Source organism: Lepidochelys olivacea (genome assembly GCF_965140295.1).
Source record: "Lepidochelys olivacea isolate rLepOli2 genome assembly, chromosome: 11".
NCBI classification, from domain to species: Eukaryota; Metazoa; Chordata; order Testudines; family Cheloniidae; genus Lepidochelys; species Lepidochelys olivacea.
The window spans coordinates 78,161,473-78,186,165 of record NC_140421.1 but is presented as its reverse complement, the minus strand read 5'-3'; the positions used below and the strand labels follow the sequence as shown (position 1 = coordinate 78,186,165).

At 51.3% G+C, this 24,693-nt stretch overlaps 1 protein-coding gene across 1 annotated transcript in view; it reads right to left on the bottom strand.

The window, feature by feature from the left end:
- Positions 1 to 24,693, bottom strand: part of COL6A1 (collagen type VI alpha 1 chain) — a 69,785-nt gene that overhangs the window by 17,610 nt on the left and 27,482 nt on the right. The window contains exons 16-25 of the mRNA XM_084643133.1: positions 24,241 to 24,303; positions 23,462 to 23,515; positions 23,342 to 23,377; positions 22,442 to 22,504; positions 15,391 to 15,453; positions 5,079 to 5,141; positions 4,256 to 4,318; positions 1,403 to 1,453; positions 1,281 to 1,316; positions 645 to 707 (exon numbers count right to left, since the gene is read on the bottom strand). Of these exons, the coding sequence (XP_084499259.1) occupies positions 645 to 707; positions 1,281 to 1,316; positions 1,403 to 1,453; positions 4,256 to 4,318; positions 5,079 to 5,141; positions 15,391 to 15,453; positions 22,442 to 22,504; positions 23,342 to 23,377; positions 23,462 to 23,515; positions 24,241 to 24,303 (555 nt within the window). The remainder of the gene's footprint in view (positions 1 to 644; positions 708 to 1,280; positions 1,317 to 1,402; positions 1,454 to 4,255; positions 4,319 to 5,078; positions 5,142 to 15,390; positions 15,454 to 22,441; positions 22,505 to 23,341; positions 23,378 to 23,461; positions 23,516 to 24,240; positions 24,304 to 24,693) is intronic.

Sequence of the window (24,693 nt, the reverse complement as noted above, 5' to 3'; positions counted from 1 at the left end):
ATGTTCTAGCTAGGATATGGGTAATGGCTTTGCTATGAATGGCTGGGCAGGCAGCGGCTGCAGCTTACGAGGTGTTCGTGCTGCTTCACGGTTCTTCACTCACAAGTGCGTGGAAAAGTTCCCCTTGCACAGGGGTGCCTGAGGACTTAGACCGCACGGCGATGTTCCCAGCCGCTGCCCAGCAGAGAGAGCAGGAGTCCCAAAGTCTGTCAGCTACCTGCTTCTCCCGGGCCACAGGGCACTCGGGGTATGGCTAGCCGAGCCTTCCTCCATTCATACTTATGGCCAGGGACTTCGCCTTTGGCATCAGCTCCAGAGCCCCTTGTTATCTGTCCTTTGCTCTGGGGCAGCGAACTAAAGAGGAACGCCGGACACCAGGGCTCCAGGCTACATTCACAGTGTTGCTCTTATGGAAAACAAATCAAACAGATCTGGAGCTATGACCTCCCTGCCATCCTCCCCCATAACGCTTTAACAGGGTAATGCCACCTGGGCAAACTGCACTCCGCAGTCTGGGGAGCTTTACAGCACTGCAGCAGGCTGCACCAATAATTTAGAACAGGAGCAAGGCCTCTGGATTCCCCCGCCGGGGGGAACGATTCAGCTTTAAAAAGAAAGTGATACCAGCCTCCTTCTGCACTCACATCATCCCCAGGGTCTCCTGCTTCTCCTTCATCGCCCTTGGGACCAGGATAGCCTCTAGTGCCCTGAAAAACGACACCAATAACACTGCGAATTAAAAGCCAGGCATTAGAGTAACAAGCGTCCTCCCTCGCCTACAGCAAGCGTGAGAACAAGCTGCCAGAGCAGACATCCCTGAGGAATCACAGCTGGTCTTTATTTCTTGATGCTGAGTTACAATAAAAGTGTGTCATCGAGACAGAGACCTTCTTTCTTGGCATAAGTTACCATACAGCCCATACTGAGGTAACCTTGTAACACATGCCAGCGATTCCATCAGCTTTTGCAACCCCCCTCCCCAAGTTATTACGAGTTGCCCCAGAAAGGGAAACCCATACAAAGCCTGTCTATAGCTAAAGATGCCCACACAGCACAGGTACGGGGGTAGCCGGGGACATCCCAACCTTTTGGAAACAAGGCCTTCGGGATGAGCAGGGCTGGCCAGCCAGCGCTGGGAAGGCCATTTCAGAGCACGGTCAGCCAACGGGCTCTGGAGCAAAGTGGCCAGTGGTGAACAATGCGAGGGGCCATCACCAGGATGTACTGCTCAGGTAGTTTTGTATTATGTAGCCCTGTAGGAGAGACGGAGGCAGACTTACATTCGCACCAGGGTTTCCTCTGTCGCCTGGATAGCCCTGAGGGGGAAGGGAAGACAGCATGTTAAATCAGAGGAATAGAAATACTGTTAAATTATTGCGTAAAAATTTTCTATGTAACTTACTGGGAAGCCCGGGAAACCATCTGTGCCATTTCCTGGAATGCCGTCCGCTCCCTAGTGGGAAGAGCAAAAATAAGTGAGGTGTCAAAGCCAAACCAGTTAGTTCACTTATCCGCATGTCCCACTTTCCCTAGCAGGCAGCCATTCCCCCACAGCATGGTGTTCACACATTCTCCTGCTATTCAACAGAGCCCATAACTTCTCACTGGGATGGGACACTTGCAGGTCAGAACCCTACCACATTCCTCCGGGCCTTCTCTAGAGGCACAGTCGTGATGAATAAAGTGAAAGTCCTCAATGATGGGCCAACTATCAATACGGCCTGCTGGTTTCTCCCCTGTACCAATTGTCATTAGGCATATGAATCACAAGCTTTAGTAGCCACTTCTAAGTGGAAGCTCTTAAATCTTGTCCACAACTACAATGAACCCATTACAATCACCATGTGAACAGCTTGTGCTTTGTAAAAGGGCGTGACATGGAAATCAGAGTTTTACTAGACCCTCAAAGTGGTAATGAAATATAAAAATGATATGCGGCAAGAGACAGGATCAATATAGAGATAGAAAGAGTTTTTCCAGGTTGCATATCATTAAAGATGCTCTTTATCTTCTTGAGATGACCACCCAAAAATGCTTAATGTGTCATTAAGATCAGAAAAGTGACTGTGACATGATGGCATCTCCTTGCTGAAAAGATCTGCTTATTTTCCTATCTGCAGTGAGTTTGGACTCCAGTTGGTTCCTATTTGCAATGCAGAGCTGTGAGAAGCCGTGCTGGATTCTCCTGGGGTGCAGCATCTGTAATGGAATTGTTAGCTACGTCTCCCTCTCTTGTTAGTGGGACTGCAGCTTGACTGTCAAACTCCAGCCTGATTTCACAGTGCTGACGGAAGAAACGAAACCACCTTTCTACCTGTACATTGAGTGTGTGTGATCTGGAGCCACAGAGAATAGGCACGGATGCCCCCAATGCTATTTTTATAGGGCCATTGTTTAGGAGCCACCACAATTCATATTCAGTCAAGTTAAATATAATTTTTCCTGCCTCATCTCTCCTGGGGCAGAAACCTGCCCCCACATTCACACACCTACTCAGTGCTATAGCCCCATCCGCAAACGCGGAGGGAGCTGGTCCTTTTTAAAGCTTCTGAGCGTAGCAGAGAGGCTGGGGGTGGGGTTACTGCTCTAACTCCCTCTCCACCTCCAATCGTCATCTTTCTCTTCAGTATCTCAAGCCGCATGAGTGCCTGCTCTTTATTCCTGAAGTAAAAGGGAGAGCGGCAGCGGGGGCCGGCAGGTGGGAAAGGGACAAAGATCTCCTTTTCCTCCACTGGAGTTTCACTGTGATGGGGACATTTCAGAGATCAGGCATAAGGGATCTGGCCATTGGAAAGAGGGTGCAGCCAAGACACTAATACACATGCGTTATATATACACACCCCAATAGATGAACGAGCAGCTTTAACAGAAGACTGATATTTTAGACCTCTGGGTCCTCTACTGAAGTGTGTATTGAAGGCACGACTCTTCCAGCCTGCAGAGCTGGAGGACGTAGTGAAAGGACTCTTTTCAAAGGGCTGGCGAGTGACAGTATGATAGACATACAATTAATCCCACTTCCACCGGAAAATGTGTAGGCCAGACGGGCTGTTTTTTCCCCTCTGGATTGGATGAGTCTTGTTACCGCAATGAACCTCCATTGCAGTGCAGTGACTTGTGCCATAGAAATCCTTTAGGGAACTCCAGCTGAAGGCTGCAAGCTAGTAGTGTGCTGTTGCCCACCCAATAAGTAACAGGCATGCTGGTTTCAGTTCTATGTACATCAGAGAAGTGAGACGGGAAAAGTTCAGAAGAGACGCAATCAGAGAAGCAAGGAGAGTTTTGTGGCTGAGCTACTGACAGGAAAAGCTGCCTGTCTCTGGGACCAGGGGCTGAGCTTGTAACGGCTCACTTCTTCTCTATAGAAACTAAACCCACAGAAGGAAACCCAAACGATAACACGGGTTTATAGCATTCCACTGACACAATATTCTGAACTTCTCTGTGGAGAGCAACGGATTCCGCTCCAACCATTCGCAGGACAATGAATGAATTCACAATACAAAATGAATATGAAGCAGCGGAGGCGGGGGGATGAAAACACAAAGCAGGCAAGAATGGGAGACCCATGTGGAGATCCTCAGCTGGTGGGACTCAGTGTAACACCACTGACATGGATGGAGCACACCAGCTGGGGAGCCGGTCCAGTATGCTAAGTGCGTTTGGTACCAAGGGACACAAATTGCAGAGTGTGACTTGAGAGTAATGGGTTCCAGGCTGGTCTCTGTCAGGGCCTGAATGTATCTGAAGAACAAAGTAAACCCAGGTGTGTACACTGGCCCGCTAGAGTCTCTCTGCCCACCCCGCTGGCAGATGTTATGCTTTGATCCCTCTCCCCCAGCATCCTGACATACCATGCAGCACAGCTGGAGGCCAAACTCTAGAATGGGCTTCACCTGCCGGCTGAGTCTACCATTCTGCGGCTCTACTCCATGGGCCAGATCCCCAGCGGGTGTAACTCAGACATAGCACCGTTGGCATGAATAGGCCAGATCCCCAGCAGGTGTAACTCAGCATATCTCCAGCTAAGTCAATGGAACAATGCTGATTTTTACCAGCTGAAGATCAGCCCTGTGTATGTGCATCGTGCATGGGACCACAGGGGAGTATCCAGTGGGGACTCCTGCACAGCACTCAGCAGTCCTGCTGGGGAAGCCAAGGAGGGGGCGAGGGGGGGGGGGGTTTCCTCTTGCTGAGCACGACCAGTTGTAAGCCACTTTTCATATGTCATATTCCACTGTGAAATACCACTCACCCTTTCACCCATCACGCCAGGGTCTCCAGGCAATCCGGTGGGTCCAGGGGGTCCTTTGAGGCCCTGAAGGGAGAGGGCGAAATGGTCAAGCATATTGTAAAGGACATGAATGCACAGCAAATGATCCTTTCAAAGGCAAACCAGCTGCTTTCATTTTTCTGTGACATTTTGATCCCTCACTTCCTACCTTAGAAGAACCCTGATGCGCTGAAGGATACAAACGGGAACACTGAATATTCCAAGTGGAGTTGTTTATTTGTGGACAGCACATGGCATAAACTGTGCACCTTTGCCATTGTTTCAATTCCCCCTTTTCCTCAGGGCAGTGGCGCAGGCCTGTCAGATGATCCATTCCGGAGTAGGCCCAGACAAAGCCCACAAGGTGCACTGTAGAAATGATCCAACCCGGGCTTGTCAGGTTAGACTAGTGTTCTAAGAGGGCCCCTCCTCTACATTCTGTAATGTTGTTATTGCAGAAATCAAAGAGTGTAGACAGGCTGCTGTTAATAAGAATCACCTACTGAGTAGCTATACTGTCTACCAGCTCTGCTCAGAAAACTGACCCCAGAGATCTGTGGGTCCACACTGAAGAAGAAGCGTTTAAAATGCTACCATCCCATCATGGACGTGAATTACTGTGTGTCTTGGAAAACCAGCTTCTCTGTTCCTGTTTATAAGGGCTCCACGTGGTTTTCCAAGATCCATAAGGCTAGGCACCCTGTCCATTGGGATGCAGAAGAGAGAGCCTTTTTTGATCACCGCCCTCTGGTTTATCTATCACACAGCCATGCCTTCCTTCAAGACAATGATAAAGAACACTAACCTCAGGTCCCAAGGGTCCTTCGTCTCCTCTGTACCCCTTGGGTCCAATCGGACCAACTTCCCCCTGTGAAAGTAAAAAGAGAACTGAAGGTTTCATTTCTTCCCTGTCTCGCTGGTTACGCTCCTCTGGAGGCACTGCCCAGAGGAACGCATAGCCGTCTCCCATGCTTTGTGTGCCTGGCTTGTGAAGAAATGTGATTCCCCCTATCCTGCTATGGGGCTGGACCCTGGTCACCACATCACAAACCTCACCTTGGATTCTGAGCATCCAGCAAGACAGCAATGCGAGTACTGCACAGTCACAGATGCGGTGGCTGGCGGCCCAGATTCTGCCAGGTGACTCATTCCCAAACTTCACCCTTGCAGGTCTCACGGTGCTTCAATTCATGTCCAAATTTAGCTCACCAGGGCGGGGAAATATTTCTTCATTTCATGACCCACAGGGTGAGGGCTGGTGCCTGATGAACCCATTACACATTCATGGGTCATGCCCAGCTGAGTCACAGTTTACAGTGAGGTTTCCATTTATAAATACAGGCGGTCAGACTGGATGACCACAATGGTCCCTTCAGGTCTTGGGATCTCTGAATCTAGCAATCTATAACACATATTACTCCTGTCAGGAACAAGCTTATATCACTATTTATACATAGAACCTTAATATAAACTGTGGCCTCTAATTCCTTTCTGCTGGCAGCAAAAGCCATTCTTCCATGCAGGCTTTGGTAACGTACATAATACACATTATTATGTGTTGTGTCTCTTAGACTCACAGATCTTAAGGTCAGAAGGGACCATTACGATCATCTAGTTTGACCTCCGGCACATCACAGGCCAAAGAACCTCACCCACCCACTCCTGTAACCCAGACCCCGAACCTCTGGAGGAGTTACTGAAGTCCTCAAATCAAGATTTAAGGTCTTTAAGTTACAGAGAATTCACCATTTATACTTGTTTAAACCTACAAGTGACCCCATGCTGCAGAGGAAGGCGAACCCCACACCCTACCGGGTCTCTGTCAATCTGACCTGGGGGGAAATTCCTTCCCAACCCCAAATATGGCCATCAGTTAGACCCTGAGCGTGTGGGCAAGACCCACCAGCCAGACACTTGGGAATGAATTCTCTGTAGTAACTCAAGAGTGTCTCATCACCGACCACTGGAGATATTTGCTACTAGCAGTCGCAGATCAGCTACATGCCACTGTAGACAGTCTCATCATAACGTCCCCTACGTCAGCTTATCAAGTCCAGTCTTTTTTTTGCCCCCACTGTCAGGTTTTTTGCCCCCACTTCTCCCCTTTGGAGGCTGTTTCACAGCTTCACTCCTCTGATGGTTAGAAACCTTCACCTAATTTCAAGCCTAAATTGTTGATGCCCAGTTTATAGCCATTTGCTTTTGCCCGGCTGCACAAGCCTGTCCTTTCCTCTCTGCAGCTGGGCAGCCACATCCTTGCCCAACAACCTGCAGCAGCTTGCATCACCGGGCACTGCCGCAGCCAAGAGCTTCGTTGCAGCAGACCAGTGCTGCCCCAAGGACGCAGTAAGGTAAAAGCCGGGATGAGGAATGGAGTCTTTCGTCTCTAGGTCTGTAGATAATATGTTGTGATCACAGCTTTGTTCCCATCTCACCGCTAGGAGAGTCGCCTTTCAAAGGCCTACATTTTCAATTGATCTCACCATTATGTCCTGTTCTAGGGAGTGTGATGAATGCGGCATCCCATGTGAATGCTTTAACCATCAAGCTATAAGCTATTCTGTGAGGTGGGCTTGTCAGTCTCCCCTACTGGAACTGTTCCACTTTATATTCTCCATAGCCAGGTAGCCTGATGGGGAGCCCGGGAGTTCCACGGCTCAGGGCTTCCCATGCACCCAGAACCGCACCAGCCTGTCAGGTTAGGTGACAGGAACCTGGAAGGCCTGCAGCCATTGGCTTGTGGCTTGTCAGCAGCCCAAGCTCTAGATACCATCTGGCCCTGATGACTTATTACTGTTTGGTTTATCAATTTGTTCTAAAACCTCCGCTAATGACACCTCAATCTGGGACAGTTCCTCAGATCTGTCACCTAAAAAGAATAGCTCAGGTGTGGGAATCTCCTTCACATCCCCTGCACTGAAGACTGATACAAATGTAACCCACCCAGCATCCTGTTCCCTGGCACGCTCTGAGGTTGTTCAAGCTGGGATAAGTCTGCGCTGGGGCTTATTACACAACACTGGGATACTGGGCCTGAGGCTCCTCCATGTGCCCTGCATTGTTTGTCAGTGTGTGTCACCTCAGACCAGACCCGCTCAGACAAATCATCAGCAACAAGGCGTTATTCTGTAAGGAAACCGAACAGGATTCCAGTCCAGCAGCCTTCTGCCAGCTTGCCTGACTCGGGCTCCCAGCTGAAACGTCCTACTGGGAGGGCAGAGGGTGCATCTTGGCAGGAGCCAGGACGTTCTCCCAGCGTGCCACAGTTTGTCGTCTGCAACTTGCTGCTCCCACTGCTGCTGCTGAAGCATGCTGCACTTGGGATACACCAAGAATTCATTTAGTTTCTTCGCAACGGCCTTATCTTCCTGGAGTGCTGCTTGAGCACCTCTATCGGCCAGCGGCACCACTGATTGTTTGGCTGGCTTCCTGCTTCTCATGTACTTACAGTTTTTCAAAAAAATTTTTGGTTTTTGAGTCTTTTGCTAGTTGCTCTTCAACTTCTTTGTTGGCCTGCCTAATTGTACTTTTACAAAAAGAAAAGGAGGACTTGTGGCACCTTAGAGACTAACAAATTTATTTGAGCATAAGCTTTCGTGAACTACAGCCCACTTCATTCTCTGATCACTCAGTGACAGACTTAAAGGTGGCAATTTTGCAACAGAAAAGCTTCAAAACAGACTCCAGCGAGAAGCTGCTGAACTTGAATTAATATGCAAACTAGATACCATTAACTTGGGTTTGAACAGAGACTGGGAGTGGCTGGGTCATTACACATATTGAATCTATTTCCCCATGTTAAGTATCCTCACACCTTCGTGTCAACTGTCTGAAATGGGCCATCTTGATTATCACTTCAAAAGGTTTTTTTCCCCCTGCTGATAATAGCTCCTCTTAATTAATTAGCCTCTTACAGTTGGTATGGGTTCTTCCACCTTTTCATGTTCTCTGTATGTATAAATATCTTCTTACTATATGTTCCATTCTATGCATCTGATGAAGTGGGCTGTAGCCCATGAAAGCTTATGCTCAAATGAATTTGTTAGTCTCTAAGGTGCCACAAGTCCTCCTGTTCTTTTTGCTGATACAGACTAACACGGCTGCTACTCTGAAACCTGTACTTTTACAGTTGACTTGCCAAAGTTTATGTTCCTTTCTATTTTCCTCAGAACAATTTGAATTCCAATTTTTAAAGGATGGCTTTTTGCTTCTAACCACCTCTTTTACTCTGTTGTTTAGTCATGGTGGCATTTTTTTGGTCCTCTTACCTTTTTTTTAAATTTGGGGTGCGCATTTAATTTGAGCTTTTATTATGGTGTTTTTAAAAAGTTTCCATGCAGCTTGCAGGCATTTCACTCTTGTGACTGGTCCTTTTCATTTCACTAGCTTCCTCATTTCTGTGTAGTTCCCCTTTTTGAAGTTAAATGCCACTGTGGTGGGTTTCTTTGGTAGCCCCCCATCCGCTCAAGGATGTTAAATTTAATTACATTATGGTCGCTGTTACTGAGTGATTCAGCTATATTCACCTCTTGGACCAGATCCTGTGCTCCACTTAGGACTAGATCAAGAATTGCCTCTCCCCTTGTGGCTTCCAGGACTTGCTGCTCCAAGAAGCTGTCATTAATAGTGTATAGAAATTTTATCTCTGCATCCCGTCCTGAGTTGAAATGGGGTTAGTTGAAAACCCCCCAAGGGACCAGTCTGTGATGCAATCACTCCTGGATACCACCAATTATCTGAGGCATGTCTTACTAAGACCTTCTCTTCCACATGAAAATTACGCAGTTGCGTATGACTATTTGTGGCCACTTGATCACAAAGTTCCTTACAAATGTCCCTACTGATATCAGGCTTTAGCACGTCCTGACGAGACCTTAAAGGATGTCTCGTGAGCAACATGGCTGGTGTCTGATTTGTAGTAGTATGGACTGCATTCCTAACATAGTAGCAAAGTTAAATCCTCTAATCAAACTGTCACACAATGGATAGGAATAGTGTTGGTCCATACAGGGCACCAACTCTTTGAATAAGGACAAGATGTTCATATTCCCTGAAATGGCCCTTACCCACAATAATGCAGCTTTGCCTATAAAATCAGTTCCGATATATCTGAATAAATCTTTCTGCTAGTTCACTTGTGGAAGGATGGAACACAGCTGATATGACATGTTTGATAGCCTTTCTTTTGACAAATAGTTGGGTCTCTTCAGATGTGAATTGGGTCCTATTGTCAGTTACAATCTGTTCCGGAACTCCCTTCCGAGAAACGCGAGTCTGCATGCTCTCGGCATCTGCGCTGAACTAGTTGAATTCATACAGAATGCTTCAATCCATTTAGAAGGAACATCTACTGCAATCATGTACATCTGTCCCATAGATGGCCTGGAGTAATTCGCGTTGTACTGTGTCATTTGTTCAATTTGTGCCCTATAGAACATATTGACTGTCTCTGGTTCCATTCGGTATCCTTACCTGCCTCTTCCATGGGCCAGCGTGACAAGCAGTCTGCATTCCCATGGTGGTTCATAGAATCATAGAATATCAGGGTTGGAAGGGACCTCAGGAGGTCATCTAGTCCAACCCCCTGCTCAAAGCAGGACCAATCCCCAACTAAATCACTGGCACTTTTGAACTCAAATACTGTTACAGCAAGCACCCAAGAATATCATCCCATTGCTGGGACTGCTCTTTGGGTTAAAAGGTGAAGATCTGTAACTAGAGTAATTGTTTCCAGATGGAGAGTGGTGAAACTTTAACTCCTCAGACTAAGCTCAGAGCTTCTCCATCAATTTGACCATAGGTACGTTCTGCTGAGGTAAGCAAAGGCAATTGGTCTTTCAATGTGTTCCACCACGGGACATTACTGCTCCTATGTCACATGGGGAAGGATCACAAGCAAAGCTACACGTTAGCTGGTAAGGGCATCCGAAGCCTGGGCAATGCTGTATGGACAATCTTCATCTCTGTCCCTTGTGTGACAGGTGGTTTGGAGGCTGTAACTCTGTCATTTGTCAAGCAAGAACCTGTGGAAATGACAGACCATCCCTAGAAAGGAACGTCATTGTGACACATTCAGAGGCTTCAGCTTTCTAATGTGATCTCTTTCTCAATGGCTTGGCCTCAAAACACACTTGAATTCACATTTCTCCTTGTTTGCTCTAAGTCCTCGCTCAGCCAGCCTCACGAGGAACCTTGAAATCACCACAGATATGGGCAGCGCCTGTCTTTCCATCACTGCCATGACAGGGGCGCTCCTCTCCTTCAGGTCACCTTGGATATAATTCCACCATCCTGTAAATGCTGCAGTTCAGTCTCTGCCTCTGGCCATATATCAAAAGGCACTGGTTGAGCTTTGCAAAATGCAGAAACTACCTCCTCCTAATGCTCAGTTTTTGCTTTCATATGTTTTGAGGTTTTGATACCATCCTGAAAGACATCAGCTGCCTTGTCCGAAAGCTCTGCTCATTTTAGTCTGGGCCTGGAGTTTTGTTTTGTTTTAAACCTCCAGGCATGTTAGGCTTTGCCAGTCCACCTGAATCTCTCCCAGCCATTCTTTACCATGTAGAGCAGGACTTCCTTGCTTCCCAACATAGAGATCTGCAAGGCGTTGTTTCCAGTCATGTGTTCCCTTCACTGTAATAATGCCCAGGGATTTCCCCTGTGTGATTTTAGTAGCACTGACGTTTTCTGCAACTTCGCCCTATTAAGTGGTCTCTGATAATCCTGCTGTGAAATTAGAAAGAGCAGATGCTGTATCTAGCTCCATTGTACGTTTTACTCCTCCCACTTGAAGGGGAATCCAAATAACATTTCATTTGTTGTCTTCTCAATTTAACAGTTGTAGAGGTAGGCTCCATGCTGTCATCTGGTATCCCATCTTCATCTCTGATTGTTGGGTCTTTTGCTCTTTGCACGAAAAAAATAACATGAAGAAACCACAGGGGTACTGCTGGGTCCCAAATAACCGTATTTACTGAATAGACCCAAACACGCAAGGCCTAGCTATGTACACGTGACTGCTCTGGCTGGGTTCCGATGACTTGTAAAACATAGAACACAGTGAGTACCACTAGAAGGCTCACTGACTATTTAAAGGGATACTGCCTTATTCCTGTCTACTACAGTAAACCTGAAAACAAGGAAAGCTGGGAAGATGGCGGTAGTGCAGACAGAAAACTGCCCTGTTTTATGGTGCCTGGAACCCTGACAAATATACTCTTGGCTTGTGCTGTCCATGCCATTTCTACAGACTTGGTACCATGCCTGGAGTGCATTTAGGGTTCTGTATGCAGCAGATCTCAGCAATTCCCATCCACCTACTGTGTGTGTGTGTGTGTGTACACTGTAACGTGGGGGTGACACACACACGTGCACACGCACAGAAGGTTACACCAGGGCTTCCAAAGAGATAAAAGAAAGAATACACTGACCTCTAGATTCTCTCGCAGACATAAAGAAAGTGAAAGGGACTCAAGGGTTAGCAGGAGCCCTACATTTAGCCAAGAGAAACACATTCAAAGAGCCAGAACTCGCAGATAACAAGCCTTGAAAAATACTGTTTGCCAAGCTCCTTCCCTTCCCAATGCCAATTATATATTTATTTTCTATTTGGCTGAGCAAAAGCATTTCCCCCTAGCTTATGGAAAAAACATCTCAGAGCGCAACTGCTTTTGAAATCTTACTGGAACCCTGTATCTATTTTAGCTAGACCTGACCAAGATACTCAGCAAGTCTCCTGTCTGGGAAGAACTCAGATCCGAGGTTAGAACATATCCTGCTCTTCTGACAGGCGACTGATTGGACCACCATATCTTCCACGGAAGGAGGGAGACTGTGTCTTCCACATATTGCAGCACAGAGACAGGCCCACTGCCTGGGATTCTTACTAAACAGTGGTGGATGGATTTACTGGGGGCAGAATATACTCACCCTGAACAGATTCCCAGCAATGAACCTACCCTAAAATCTTGGTCTCAAGGTTTGCATTGAGGCTCAGACAAATGCCTGTGTTCGTAGTTCAAATCTGGAACAGGCCTCAACCACAAATGAAGCATCTTAGTGGCCAATGGATATAGCTTGTCCACATTCCAAGAAAGTGACAGAATAAGCATGTGTCTGTCTGGAATAAGCATGTGCCTGTCGTCTCTGGCCCTTTCTTGACAGGTATCCAGCACATACGCAGTCTGTCTCCTCCCCGCCATTCTGAATATATATTTTAAAAGAACAAAATGGTACGAGGGCCTGAAGTGCTTCTAAGTCACAAGTCAAAACCTACAATGTGTGCCTCTCCTTCCCAATGGTTACCATCCCTCTCATGTCCAGCAGAGAGCCGGCCCTCCCCTTCTGACCGGGAGAACAGGCCCATGCGGTGCACTGGCTCTCAGATCCCTGCTGCCGCTTCTCTCCTTCCCCCAGATGCTAAAGAACAGCCACTGCAGGCTGCTGGCTTCCCCTGCCCATATCTGTGGTCCCAGGCCCCATTTTGCAGCTTTGCTCGCAGGAGCTGGCTGCTCAGACACAGCCGAGCGAGGGCTGGCTCATGTTGCAGATTTGGGGAAACTGGGCCAATTCTTCCTGCTTTATTTCAGAAAGGTAAAATGAGGGCAGGGGAAGGGGCAAAGCCCAGCTGGGCCAGGTCTCCTGCTGCAGAGTGGCTGGAGATGGGGAAGGTATAGGCAAGCACTTCGGAGCCCTTTGAAATGGCTGCTCTTGGCAAAAGCCTTTGCAAAGAGTCTGAGCCAGCACAGGGGAAATACCATAAATGCTCATAAAAATGAATTGCTTTTCTACAACCAAACTCCCTCCCAGACCCAAACCCTTTCCAGACGAGCGACAGCACAGAGCTGTATAATGTAGAGCCGTCAGCGGGCCAGACCCTGCCGCCTTCGGAGAGTTAAATGCTTTGGCTGCAGCAGGAGCTTGGCTCAGTTAAGGATGTCAGGATCTGGCCCAGCAGCATCCCACTACTAACTGGATTCAGTGCCCAGTGTCAGCACAAAATGTCCCCCTCCCTGGGCTGACTCAAGCTGTGGCTGGCACCAAGTTACAGACCAGCTCTGATGCCAGCAGCTGCGCTTCATCTTTCCATGCGGCTGCCTTTAATTAAACTCTGCGTTGGAGGGCGGGGGGGGGGCGGGGCGGAGGGGCGCGGGGGAGAGATGGGGCACATCAATTAAACTCTGTGCTGGGGGGCACACTGCAGTGCCTCGGGGGGGATCTCAGAGCTCCGTGCACAGCCTCTGGGGGAGGCGAGGAGGCTAGTGTGGAAGCAGCCGTGCTCCCTGTCCACACAGACCTACCTCCTGAAGACACGTCCCACACCAGAACGCAGGGGCAGGGTTAGCCCCACAAAGCCGCATTCCCTGGGGCCCCTTTGCCCGAATGATGCCGGCACAATAGAGTGCCCCAGAGGTTCTTACCCACCGGGGACTGGGTTGATGCAATAGGCCACTGGGGCCATGGCAACCAGGGCACAAATTAGGCCAGACCTGGCCTGCACCAGTTACCTGGCCCTTAGCAGCCCCGGATTCGGGTGCTTCCTTATCTCTGTCCCTGCCGTGGGGGTGAATCAACTGTATGTAGGACTCGTACTCCAGCCACTTGGGAATTTCTGTAACATCGCCTAGCTGTATCTTGGGTCCAGCCGAGAGTTAGCCTCCCCCCTAACTTGGGCAGAGGAGGGCATGTCCTCTGGCCCCATCGCTCAGAGCTGAAGCCCTGGTGAGCTATTTTTCTTGTGGCTGTTTGCCATTTGGCCCGGGGGCCCGCATGTATCGGCAGCTCAGCTCGGTGTTACGGGCTAGGGACGATTAAAGCTTGGGGAGAAGAGCTTGGACAAGGAGCTGGAGGTGGGTCCCTGCTGAGCGCTCCCCGCTCTGGAGCAGCAAAGCAGGGGAGCAGCGCTTCCCGCCGGGCTCGGGGCACTCCGCTGAGAGTGGGGCTCCCGGGGCACGGCTGGGGCAGCACACAGCACAAGTCTTCCCGCGGGAAAGCAGCGACGGGTGGGGGCAAAGGGCTCTTTCAGTGTTCAGTGGATTGAAGCAGAGAGGCTCAGGACTCACAAAGGGCAGGGATCAGTGTGCGTGACAAAGACAAACAGCTGTCTTAATCCTCCCGTTGGAGTTTGCCGAACTAGGGCTGAACATGGCAGGGCAAGTGCAGTGGGGCCTAGGTGCGTTTCCACAAGCCCTGCCCCGGGGCCTCCTCCTTGCCTGCCCCCCACACCCCCCCAGCTATGAGTCAGCAAGTGCAGGATGGAGGCAGATGCCTTGGGGGGACATGAAACGCAGAGTGGGGAGATCAGCATGGGGGTGCCCTCCTTGCCGATGATTTGGGGGATGTTTGGGCCCCTGGGAGCCAGCTAGCACAGAGCGATAAGAGCTCCGAAGGGGAGGGGAAGCAGCATTCGGCTAGCAGCACAGCACCCTCACTCGTATTCAGCGCCCACCCACCTGCCGTGGAGACGGCCAGGGCTGCTCCCTGCTGGAGGAGGAGAAGTCTCCAGGGAAATGTCCCCATTCCCATAGCAAACTGCTCTGGGCCCTGCAGCCTCCCCTTCTCTCATGACCCTGGCGCACACAGCTTTGGTGATGGGAGGAGCAGAATTACTGGAAGAGCACTCTGGAAAGCCAGGGCTGCCCCAGAAAGGAGACCTCCATCCGTGCATGCTTTAGAACAGACCATATCAAGATGAGGGGCTCTAGATGACAATGCAGGGGCCTAATCATGCCCCAACTCCCCGCAGTAGCCCACTGACTCAGGTGACTAAGAGGACCTAGGTCTCGCCCTAAGGCTTAGCATTCCTTCACTGCTGCTGTTCAGATCTGTAGGTTTCCAAATCTGCCGGACTGACTTTCTGGCACCTGTTTCCACTGGAAGGAGGAAACGACGTGGAATTTTCTCAGTCCCAAACAGCAAGCCAAATCTCCATTTTCTAGGCTTGCCCAGGTCCTGGACTCTGGCATGCACCACTCCCACTGCCTCTCTTCTTGGGGGCATGTGTCCAGGCTGGGAAGGAAAGGCTGGGTGCACCCCATCTCTAGTCACATCCTTGTCTGATTTTAACACGCTCCCCATTTCCCCCCTGCCCCAGGCGGAAGGATCAGCCATGTTCTTACTGGGTCTCCAGGCACTCCGAGCAGTCCTTCCCGTCCTTGGTCACCCTGTGGGCCAGGCTCACCCTGAAAAGGCAGAAAAAATATATAACTCAAGGAGTCACTTTGGAAGCCAAGAGTCCTGCAGGTACTGAGCAGCACAGAGACAGAGAGAGCAAAGCGGCATGGGTGGGCAGAAAATGGAGTATTTCAGAAAGTAGACCTTTATCCACACACAAAGCACCTTGGATCATTAGCCCTCTAGCGAGATGGGTCCAAGTCACAAAGATCAGGTGGGAAATTAGCTAGTGCTCCAGGGAGTTTGCATGCAGAGTTGAGCATCAGCAAATGGGGTTCATCTGGGACGATCAGAATGGATTGAGAGCCAAGCTCGCCCAGTACAGGGATGTTTGTATCTAGGGTTTTGGTTTGGGCCCATCTCTGCCTTAACGACTCCCATGAAGTTTCATTTATCATTGTCAATGAGTATGGCAACGGCACCCCTTGTCCCCAATCAGGATCAGGCCCCCCTGAGCTAGGGGTTGCATAAGTCCCTTCCTTCCTCAATGATCTTATAGTCAAGCCAAGATATCTGCCCAATCTCTCTCCCCACTGTTTGGTGGGTGCCCTGCATTGCACACGAACAAGATACTTTTATCACTGCACGTACACAGAGAGCGGAGCTGGGGCCCTTGTTTCCCAACTGGGCCCTAACCTCAGCTCTGCTTTGGAAAGAGGTGTGCCATTGACCTGTGTATCTCCCACAGTGCACAGGGCTTCCCAACCCCGCCCATTCTGGGCTATTGCCAGGTGCTTAGGGACTTTGTGCTCAGAAAAGGGAGGGGCAGGAATTGCCCCTGTTGAAATTTTGAGCAGGGAGTGGGAGCAGAGAGCCTGGAAATGTATCTGCTAACTGGCCTGGCTTGGTGAAAAGGAATTCCAGGGAGCAAAGGCCAGGAACAATCCCTGTGGAGGATGCTGGGATGGGGGGGTGCCTGCAATGCCAAGGGGATGGCCATGAAATGGCTCGTCACTTCCTGCTTTTAAAGGGTCAGGATCTCCACATTTCTCCCTTAACGTCCCCTTCCTCACACCTATTGGCTGTACAGACTGCCAGGGCTCGCTGAGAGCCGGGGAGAGAGATGGGGCTGAGAGGTGGTGACTGGACACAGGAAGCAGGGATTCTCCTGGGAACTTGGTACTGTTAAACTTTCAGAGCTTTTCCTACAGCTGAAACGGATGATGTGCTGGAGCTGGATGTCCCTCTGTCCTGCTTTGGAGAGCCCCGCTCAGCGTAGCTGCGAATGGAAACTCATGGGCACATGTGCGTTTAGCATTGAAACCTTGAGCCCAGGATTGCTTCTTTCAAAGCGCTCTGTGGTAGGGGCCAGTGTCAGGGAGTCCCAGACTGCCCAGTTAGTGAGGAAACCTTGCACTGTGGCTCTGCAAGTCAGAGCCCCCACGACTAACCACAGTGCAGAGCATTGCATAAAGGAGAACACTATGGAGAAAGCCCAGAAACTGTGCCATCCCTGTGTGCTGACTGGCCGTCCCTGAATCTCAGGATATATGCCACACCAAGAAAGGAGACTGGCAGGAGTTGCAACATGTAGCTCTGAACAGTCAGGAAATGCCTCATCCCCCAGGTTTCACTGTGAATTCAGAGCCACGTAGGCGAATAGCCAGTTCTCTGCAACGCTAAGCTAGCTCCTCTCCCACGCACAGCACATTGTCCCTTAGCTGTGTGCTTATGAGCCCGGCAGCAACAGCCACTGTGCATACTCGCCTCCGCCCTGAGATCTGCCGGCCCCACCATCAGGCCCACTTGATGGGAATCTCGACTCTTCCACTTCTCCTTCCATGCTTCCATAGCCTGCTTTGAGCCCTGCATTCCCTCAGCCTGGCAGTGCCTCGCTAAGCATTGGCACATGGTAAAAACTAGCAGATAAATCTTCCATCACTTTTATACTTTACTTACAACCTTGCCTAATGGCTAAGGGTCGGGGGGGGGGGGGCTATAAAATGAAGAGCAACAAAGCCGTTGTTTGCTAGCTAGACACTTCCATAGGGCGTAAAGCAGTAAATATAAACTGTAACAGTATGAAGGTCCTGAATACTGATGGAGATGTTTCTGGCAATGCGCTCATGCCTCGAGCCAGAACGGAGCCTTGGAAATTCGCCTCTGCCTCTTTCTGGACAGTTTCATTCCAAAGCACTATTGTGGCTTCATTCTAATGAACATCTGCCTTGCAAACAACAGAGAGTGGGCCTGCTGTTCCCAGGACACAATATGTAAACAGGAAATTACAGTTCTGGCATTTTCCAACAACAAGCCGGACTAGAGAACCCCACGGAGTTTCCTTTGTGCTGTTCTGTACACGCCCCACCCTGCATGTCTATAACGCCAGGTAGATCTCTGCCACGCTCACGGCTTCTAGTGCCAATGCTCATTGCAGCAGGGTGCATACCAGTTTGCATTCTCTTGCTGTCAGCCAGCCTCTGTAACTAGATAACAGAGGTGTGATATGAGAAATAAGTTACCATGTCTAACTGGTGGAGATGATAAGAGCTGTGTAAATCTTTCCTAGCTCGCCCCAGAGGGCAGGAAGAACTGGATCTTTAAGTCTCTTGGGAAAGCCCAGCACTAGACCTATTCATGGAAGGCATCAGGGCATCTGGCAAGGCACAGCAGCCTGGCACAGTCCCATGTGACATTCTCATCAGCAAACTAGGGAAATGTCACCAGATAAATTTACTGCACGGTGGGTGCACGACTACTTGAGAGCAGTTATCGATGGTTTGCTGTCAAAGTGGGAGGTTGTTTCGAGTGGGGTCCCACAGGTCCTGGGTCCAGTACTGTTCATCATTTATTATTAATTATTTTGATAATGGAGATGAGAGTATGGTTATCAAATGTGCGGATAACACCACCCTGGGAGGGGTTGCAAGCACTTTGGAGGACAGGAGCAGAATTCAAAACGACCCTGACAAATTGGAGAATTGGTCTGACATCAAGAAGATGACATTCAATAAAGACAAGTGCAAAGCACTTCACTTAGTAGGGAAAAATCAAATGCGCAACTACAAAAGGGGGACTAACCGGCCAGGTGTTCGTACCGCTGAACAGTATCTAGGGGGTAGATGAACGTGAGTTAATGCCATGCCGTTATGAAAAAGGCTAAGCTCTGGGGTAGAGTAACTGGAGAGTGGTATGAGGACATGGGAGGTAACTGTCCCGCTCTCTGTGCTGGTGAGGCCTCAGCTGGAGTAATGTGTCCAGATCTGTGTGCCATGCTTTAGGCAAGTTTTTAATCTTCCGGTGTGTTAAGGGCTGTTATAAAGAGGATGTGAACAATGGTTCTCAGTGTCCATTTAAGACAGGACAGGAAGTAAGGTGCTTGTCCTGCAGCAAGGGCGGTTTAGGTTAGACACTAGGAGACACTTTCTAACTGCCGGGGCAGCTAAGCTCTGGGCCAGGCTTCCCAGGGAGGCGGTGGGATGCCCATCACTGAAGAACAGGCTGCAGAAACAGCTTTCAAAAATGGTCTAGGTTGCCTTGGTCCTGTCTCTCAAGGTTTCTTCCAGTCCTGCCTTGCTACAATTCTATGGCAAGTGCCCAGGCCCTAAGGATCAGCAGGAAATCCCAGCCCTGACCCCATGGACGCTGACCGCTCATGCACCAGCCATAGCCCCCCACAGGCAAGGCCCCCTCTCCATGTGGTAGCAGGACTGGCTTGCTGGGATACCTTTGGCTCTCTCATCAGGTGGCTTCCACCTCTGAGTGCAGAGTTGATGCAGAAATGAGTGACACTGGCCTAAGCAGCCTGCTGCTTATGGCAGCTACCCCATAACTCCTCTATTCCCCCTCTAGCTGGGCCACCTTCCCAAATGGGGCACATTCAGAATCACATGGAGTCTTCCAGAGGGGCTGGGAGTGGTTCCACATTGGGGCACACATGGCTTTTAGCAGCCTTTGCCCCACTCCTCCATCCACTGTCCATCCAGCCCCACTGTCACATCCTCAGGACACACATGCTGTCCTCCCTGCCGTATGGCAGAGGGAAAGAGATGGGCGTAAGATGCTGGCAAATCCGCTCAGGTTTTGGGAGATCCTCCTGGCTGTGATGCTCTGCCAGTCAGAACCACGGGCAATGGCTTGCCCAGCCCATCGGGAGTTGCTCAGCTCTTTGCTGCATGGATAGACGATCCCCATGCCCAGTTTAGCAAACCGCACCATACTGATCAGATGCAGCAGCTTAACATTGGAATTCTTGGCTCTCCCTGTGGCTTTGTGGGGCTGATCCTACACTTGCTGAGTACTTCCTACTGCTGCAAAGCAGAGGGCCAAGGTGTGCGCGGCAGCGCTGGCCGATGACATGGGAGAGGAAGGGGTCGACAGAAGACCCAGACCAGGAGAAGCACAGAGAGCCATGGGTGATGGACGGGGCCTTTGGGAAGTGACTCACTTGGTGACTTCAGCTGTTGAAAGTGGATTGTTGTTTAGAGCCTAGGTTTGGGGCAGAAGAAGGAGCCGGGGTATCAGGATTAAGGGCAAAACAAAGGAGCTTGATTGAAAGACCCCCCCGCCCTATCACCAGACTAGCAATCTACCGCACACAGCAGGCGGTCAGTTTGCTGGTGCAGACCTGCTCCCCCGTGCGCACGTGGAGATGGGAAGCTTCAGCAGGTTACTTTGCACTGGGTTTTAAAGGGGCTCAGCCACGCGGGCAAAGTGAGTGGGCGCTAGCTCCACCGAAGGCAGGTCTGACCCTGCGCACCGTGTGGGTCGGCGCTTCACAGGGGGTTTCATGGGGCCTTTCTTACAGTGTGTGGGGGGAGCACGGCCCAGCTAGCGAGCTGGCTGCCTCGTAAACGCAGCTGTGGCAGCCCCATAGCCATCTTGTGGGCAACAGGGCTGGACAGATGGGAATCCATCCGTGGTAAGCGAGCACAGTACGTCCTGCTGGTGCTGTTCTGATTCCTCACCACCGCCGCCTCTCGAGGCAATTGTACACCCCCCCACACCTGGCATGACCTGTGCCCGCGCCCAGGGTTTGCAGCCTGTTGGTGTTGGACAACAGAGTGCCCAGGGCTGGGCAGAGCCTGCTGGATGAGCCACCCCGTGGCAGACGCACGGATACTGTCCTGCTGGCTCCCAGCCCACGCGAGGCGCTCAAGCCCTTATGAAAGAGGAGCCTCTCCTGCACACACGTTTTCCCGCTCCCCACTGCCAGATCAGCACCGTCCACCCACTCCCTGCTGAGTCTCCCGTCCCCGGAGCCTGCACACCGGCACCGCTGGGAGAGACTCGCCCTCAAAATAGCTCTGAAGCGGTGAACTCATGAAGCTAGAACGCCGGATTGTTGCTAGTACAGTGAGAAAACGTTAAGCCGTTTATTTCCTAGCACCTCTGCCATGCATGCAGCCGGTCAGCTGGCTCCGCAGCCCCCTGGGAAGGGCATGGAGAGTCAGACCAAGGCTGTGGCTCATCTCTCTCGCCCTTTCCCTTGCTTTCGGGAAGCTCTTACCCACATGGTCATTGTTTACTTATTGGCTCCGAGCTGGGGGTTGCAGTAACATTCCTGCCCCAGGCTGGCTCCTCACTGCAACGTAGAACGGAGACTTTTCTACACTTAGCCACAAGTTCCTGCCACCAGAGCAGCTTCTCAGCGGCCTCCTCCAAGGCTACCATTACCAAGCTGAGAGGGATTTCAATTCAGAGCCTTGAAACCCAGCCTGGGCCCAAAGGGGCCCAACTACACTTGTCGGGCTCGGCTCATGTTGGGAAGCAACCCAGCTGTGCTGGGCTCGGCTCAGGTCATCTCTGATCTCCTCCCTGGCCTGTGAGGTTGGCGTGGGAGTGGCTGGGTGCAGTGGAGTGAGTGTGACGATGAGTTGCTGCTCAGCACACACAGCGCAGCTGGGGGCGGTGGCTGGCAGGAGCGGGGCACCAGGGCAGGAGACAGGTCGTGGGCATTGGGCTTGGGGAGTGGGCAGCCAGCACCAGGCTGAGCCCCGAGGATGAGGCACAGCGTTGATACAGATTCAGGGGGGTATTGGGTCAGGTCTGAAAAGGACTGAACACTCTCAGGTCAGGTTCAGGTTGGCTGGGCCCGAGACAGGTTCTGGGCGTTACCTACCCCAAACCATGACAAATGTGAGCCATCCCAGTGTGGGAAAGGTGGGGGATGCTTTGCACATGGCTGGGGTCTTTGTGACAGTCGCTTCCCACAGTGCTCTCCTCTCCCAGAGACGGGGCGGGCAGGAGCAGAGCGCATGGCCAGCGTTTCCTATCACCTGCACCATGAATCCCGCCTTCTGGAGCGGCCAGCATGGCTCTGTGGGGCTGCCGGGGGGAGTGTCCCGCCCATGACATACCCAGACACCTCAGCAGTGCCCCACAGGTGCATGGGGGTAGCTGGGCCTTTGAGCAGCTGTCACCAGCCCTGGGTTTTAGCGGGTAAGGCATGCCCCCCCAGAAGGGGAATATGACGCCTCCTTCCCTCCCAGCTAGCCGTGCCCCCCTGGAAATAGGTAGCTCACTTCATACAAGTAGCCATGGAGGAGCCAATGCTGCAGATGGAGGAATTTTACCACATCACTACCTTCCTCTTCTGCCTGCCCCAGCCCCATTCCCCTGGGAACTGCGGAGCTGCGTTGGGCAGGGCTGGGAGCCTAGAACGCCCGAGCAATGAAGGAACATGAAGCCAGCTTTGCACAGCCCCTGCCCCACACCCTGGTTCTGTCCCCTGGGAGTCTAACGCTGCAGCCGTCTGAAGCGACGGCCATGGCAGTGCATGCTGGCACTGACAGTCACGGCAGGAATAGCCGGGTAGGTGACAGGCAGCAGGGCCCCGGGTATGCAGCCTTGTGGCTCTTGGAACGCCCAGTGGAGTCAGCGGCAGCTTGGCACGGCACAGCACTGCAGGACTGGCCAGCCGTCCGGGGGGGGGCTGGAGGCTGGGAGCACATTTCAGCTCCCTGCCTGTCCAGGTTAGTGCCTTTGTGCCGAAGCAGGTGTGCCGAGCCCAGCCAGCCAGGAGCGAGGTACAGCTGTGTGCACGCGAGTAGTTACCTTGTCTCCTCTGGGCCCACGAATGCCGGGGGTGCCCAGTGGCCCTCGTTCTCCGTTGCCTCCCTGTTTAGAAAGAACCAGAGTGCTCGTTCAGAATCTGCTCTGCACGAGGGCTGGGGGGGCGGGGGCACAGCTAGGGCAGAGCACAGGGCCCCAGTGAGGATGGCAAGGCCGCCCATACGTGGATATCTACCAGGTTTGGAGATGGGTCCAAACCCCTGTCCTCTGATGGAACAATAAAGGGGGGAGAGGGGAGGGTCTCCACAGATTTCCTCCCCCCGAGCCTCCTCCCACCGGAGGAATAATCCAGCTCATTGTGCAGAGATTTCCATGGTTCCTAGACTATCATCTCTGAGCGACTACACCGTACCCCGCACTTCAGACTGGCTCCCTCGGCTCTGCGGATCATGGGGCACAGGGTTATAACTGCATTAAGTGTGTACCATTCCAACACACGAACACAGCAATACAGAAACTAGAAACAGCCCTTTGCTCAGCCAGTGGGGAGAGGAGGAGAGTTAACCTCGGTTTGAATCGGTTTCTAAATGAGGCGATGGAGGAATGTATGGCCAGATTCCGGCCTGTTCCATCAGTGTTACTTGGGGACAGATTCGAACGCAGGGTTTTAAACAAACACTCCCAGGTCGCCCCTGAACCCTCCAAAGAACGGCATGACTTAGCCGCAGAACTCCCAGGGCTCCGAGCAGGCTAAGTGCAGGGAGCTGCTGGAAAGGAGGCTCTTGGAGGGCTCCCCGACCGTTTTCAGCCGGTCCCAGCTTGTGTCTGCTCACGCCTCAGTTACCTCAGCCCCTCTGATGGGTAGCCAAGCCCAGACATGCCCGGGACCCCCTCCCGCCGTGGCTTGTGACCCGGAAGTACAGTATAGCAGGGCGCTCTTACCCTTTCTCCAGGTGGGCCGTCTGGGCCTGGAGCTCCCTACACAGAGGTAAAAGCAGTGTTAATACAGTTGAAAGTGCCAGCAAATCAAATCAGCCAAATCCAGGCGCACATGTGACTCACCTCATCCCCCAACTCCCCTTTCTCTCCAGGGCCACCAGGACCTCCAGCTTGTCCCTAAACAGGCAGATCAGACAGAAGAAAAAGAAGATCAGTCACGGGGGTTTGGAGTAACAAACTAGCTGTGCACTCGTAACACAGCTGCAGACTACACAGTCGATCTATTCGCCAGAGAAAGCAAATCGGCCGGTTGAAAGCGTTTCTCTTTCTGATCAAAAGGGTTAACGCCATAGGTGCTGGACCTAGGAGTGCTGTCGTACCCCCCGGCTTGAAGTGGTTCCCACCTTATCCCGGGTTTACAGTTTGGTCCAATGGCTCTCAGCACCCCCACTACACAAATTGTTCCAGCCCTGCTGTTGTAAATACTTCTGCACGGGCTTACCCTCACTCACTTGTAATGGAGCTCCTCGGGTGAGGACAGCAACACACTAGCATAAGGATTCTGGGGATGAAGGCCAGGCCATATAGCCCCACTGATAAGACTCCCCCCAGCTAACCATTGGACCCAAAGAGGAGCTGCGTAAAGAACCAAACATTTCCCCACTGGTCACACTGCCAGCACATCCTGTTACATTCCCCCCCGGGGTTTGTGAAAAAAAAACAATTCATTTTTTCTTTCAGTTTGAATTTTTAGAAGAAATCAGAGAGCAAAGGCTGAGAACTGCCCTTGCCCTGCATGGGTGCTTGGAAGTTACATGGCAGCTCTGGCCACCAGTAACAGGGGCAGAGCACAGGGATAGAGCACAGGGACTGAGGGCAGTCTGGTTGCTAAGGTGGTTTACCTTGTCTCCAAAGTTTCCAGCATTCCCAGGTCTGCCAGGTTTCCCATCCACCCCAGATTCTCCCTTGATAAAAGATAAAGGGTGTTATAAATACAAAGCACCACTCCCAGCTCACACTGGTCCGTCTTGAACCCTGGAGTTTAGTTGTATCAAACTTCAAGCAACTAGACCCAGCTCCCAGCTCTTACCAAAAGCCATTTTTCCTTCAAGTGTCAGACCAATTTTTGTCATTGGCCACAGAGATCTCAGCCATGGGTAACAGATCATTAGGGCCCTCTCCGCACCAATGACAGGGATTTAAGCCCGGCAGATTTACCCACATGCTTGCTGACCTCAAAGTGAATTCGCCACTTTGAGCCGTCTGCAGTCAAGGCTGTGAAGCGGCTGGGTTTATACCTCTCAGAGGAGGAAGGTATCTTAGAAATGAGAAGATGGTTTTATGAAACCGCGAGG